The sequence below is a fragment of the Centruroides sculpturatus genome, unplaced genomic scaffold, assembly GCF_000671375.1.
Source record: "Centruroides sculpturatus isolate CEXI.00-Female unplaced genomic scaffold, Cexi_2.0 scaffold1224, whole genome shotgun sequence".
Classification (NCBI taxonomy): domain Eukaryota; kingdom Metazoa; phylum Arthropoda; class Arachnida; order Scorpiones; family Buthidae; genus Centruroides; species Centruroides sculpturatus.
This window is the reverse complement of record NW_019385433.1, coordinates 194156-197698: the sequence shown is the minus strand read 5'-3', so window position 1 is coordinate 197698 and position 3543 is coordinate 194156. Positions and strand designations below refer to the sequence as shown.

At 25.3% G+C, this 3543-nt stretch overlaps 1 protein-coding gene across 1 annotated transcript in view; it reads right to left on the bottom strand.

The window, feature by feature from the left end:
- LOC111638935 (tyrosine--tRNA ligase, cytoplasmic-like) overlaps positions 1-3543 on the bottom strand; it is a 25746-nt gene that overhangs the window by 7877 nt on the left and 14326 nt on the right. Inside the window, exon 8 of the mRNA XM_023384719.1 lies at positions 2844-2976. Coding sequence (XP_023240487.1) covers positions 2844-2976 — 133 coding nt within the window. The remainder of the gene's footprint in view (positions 1-2843; positions 2977-3543) is intronic.

The window sequence follows — 3543 nt, the reverse complement described above, 5'->3', positions numbered from 1 at the left end:
TTTTATTTGAAAGACATACTCCAGAATATGATATTTTCATTAGAGGGCTCCTAAACTCAAATTAGCGCTGTAATTCTCTTCATAAGCAAAATGTTAGGCATCTTCCGCCGAATCACTATACATAACTTTATTTCCCCCAAACATATTTATGTAGCTAAAATTAGTTTTAACTAATGTTAAAAGTTAAAACTAGTTTTATCTAAAGTCAAAACATGTACAGCAGTAAATTAACTAGACAAAACCGGTTTTGTCTAGTTAAAACTAGAATTTACTGCTGGTCAAAAATGAATTTGAGTTAAAACTAGTTTTAACTAGACAAAACCGGTTTTAACAAAGACATTCAGTATAAACTAGTTTCAACTAGTTAAAACGCGTTCTAACTAAAAACGGGTTTTGACTGTAACATATATATATATATATGATTTTTAGTGTTCAGACAGATGTATCTGGCTTTCATGGAATAAAAAATTTTAAATTATTTTCAAGAACAAAATATGGCTTTAAAATAAAGGTCTCATTATATTTAACTAAAATACTATCTTGTAAATCAAAATCTCAGAGATAAGTGTTTTGACCGTTATTTATGGTCAAAACTTGTCTCATTTCAGCATAACCCATTCACCCTCCCATGTTCATTAAACAACATTAAAGTACTTCAAAATATATTTATCTATCAACCAATAATTCTAAATAAAATGCAAATATTGCTTAGGTTATTCACTAATGAAAATAGGAAAAGCAAATTAAGTCAAGAGAAGGATATAAGTTATAAACATATTTTTATCTAATGGTGAGAAAACAATAGTTAACACAAAAAGTAAGATAAAGAAAAATAAATTTTTTAATAAATTGTAACCATGAATTAAAAAAAATATTTGTTTGGAAAAGCAACTTAGTTGTTTCATCATCTATTTTCAGTGGAAATTTGTAACTTGTTCTGCAAGTGAAGATACAACATAAATGAAACAAAGAAAATGGAGACAAACACATGAACTGGAATGAACTATATAATTGGATAGGAACTTCAATCTCATTGTGCTTGTGATTAGATATTTTGTTTTTTTAAATCTAACAGCACTTGATGTAAAGTATTTTATTCAATAATTAAGAAAGAGAGAATTCAAATACAACAGATTCGTTTTTTTCTTTATAATCATTATTTGTAAATAGGGGTCACACTATTTTTAAGAATTTATGTAAAAAAGCAAAATTTTAATATGAAACACAAAGTATCTATCATAAACTACAGTTATATTTTAATAAAAATATTTTTATACCTTATTTGCAAAATCATCTTCTACAGCTTGATAATTTTTATATATAATATTTCCTCCATTAGCTTCATTCCTTTTGATAACAAAATCTAAATAAAATATAAATTTAAAAACTGAACTATTTAAAATAAAGACAGATAAAATAACAGTAATAACTGTTGAAATGTAAAAACTAAACACAAACTGGTAAATAAAATTAATATATAGTTCTTTTAAATTTATTATCATTTCATAATTATATAATCAAAAGGTACAGTACATTAACCCAAAAGATCATGCATAGAGTTTAAAAAAATACTCATCCTAAATTGAAAACTATCTTTGTTTCTATTGAAAATATTCCTGTTTAATACCTTTTTTATGTATTGCTTTGTCAATCTTAAGATTGAACTTTTGTATTTTGCTCTAGCTATACACCTTTTTACATATCACACTAAAATAGTATATGTTTGTATAAATTAGCCTGTAAAGTGGCAGCATTGAAAATAAAATATATCAACATGTAAAATGAACTGAAATTAAAGAGGTCTAGATTTCAAAAAATTCTCTGTAGTAAGATTTTTTATTCTAAATAAGTAACTGTGAATGCATCATGATTGAGAGAGAATAAACATTGAACTGAAATATGCCATCAAGTTTTGTATGAAATAGGGAGAAAGTGAAATCAACGTATACAACAAAAATTAAAAAAGTGTTGCATTCCTTTAATTATTATTAAAAAATCAAAGAGAATGAATGGGCAATTCAAATGATGATGATCTTCAATGATAAGAAAAAAAAGCACAGGAAGAGTTTGTGTTAGAGATAAATATATAACTAGTGCTACTAAATCTTACAAGAATCTGTATGTGGAATCAAACACAATTTCACTTAAAATTTCAGTTTCTAAAGAATCTCTGATTATTACATCAAACTTATTTTTATTACAGAAAATATGGCATACCATCTAAACCCACCAGTTAAATGTCTAACAATGTTTGGCCTTAAAAAATGCATATAGTAAAAGATAAATTATATTATTGAAATGTTTAAGTGAATATTAAAAAATAATTAATAAATAATAAAATTGTTGAGTACTTTTAATGAACGTATTTTTGTAACTTAAGAAAAACCTTCACATATAATTACTTCTGCTTTATATGTGTATTGTAAAGCTAAAGGAAAAAAAAAAAAAGACTTCAATATCGTTCAGCAACAATGAAGCTTATTGTGTCTACAGCTCAAAATATCAAAACTTTGCTGGCTAAAAATTTAATTACTATTCAAAAATATTCATTGGAAATGATGAAATATGATTCTATGTAATATATTTTCAAAATCCATAACAAGTATTAAATTTTGAGTAAAAATTACTCCTATGTATAACCTTAAAATAATAAGATTTCTATTATGTCAGCTTAAAAAAATTTTATATTCAGAAAATTCAATTCTAGAGACTAAAAAAATTATTTTGAAAATTTTAAGACTAATTTATTTAATTATTATTTTAATATATATATATAAAGTATTCATAAGTAATCAATTTTTTAAACTTTGTAATAGATATGGAGATAAATTACTTCAACTTACTTTTATTTAATGGTGGATAAGCTGCAGCTGCTAATTTTTTAAGTTTTGGATCTTCAAATGCTTTCTGAATTGGTGCCAAAAGCCTATTTAAATAAGCTTCAACACCTGCTTTTAAATCACCAGGATGTAGTACCTAAAAAAAATTAATAGATGTCATGGTTATATGACAATATAAGATTGGATTTAATTTTTTCTTCGACAAAATATTTCAAAATATATTTTAAATGCTTTCAAATTTAGCAGAGACAACTGATGATTAGAACTAGGACACCTAAGTACTAAAAAAATCATATAACTCATAAAAAATATTAGTTACTAGCTGCAAGATCCCGCTTCGTTGGGTTTTTATTTGTATGTAATAGTATAGTTTTATATATATATATATAAAAGACTGTTTTTCTAAGTAATCTAGAATCTAGCTGCAAGACCCGCTTCGCTGGGCAAAAAGTAACGATAGTGACAATTAAGATTACTACATCATAGCTAATCTTACCCGTTTTCACAAAATGCAAGAATTAGGTCTCCCGTTTCCAGACTAATTAGAAATTTTTTACGTTTAGTCAAACGAACAAATTTGAACGTTTCTGGAACGTTTTCAATCGTTCTATAATCGAACCAATTCGAATTTTATGTTCGAATTTAATTCGAAAAATTTCGAAAAAATCGAACAAAACATTCGAAATAGAAAGCCACTTTCAAC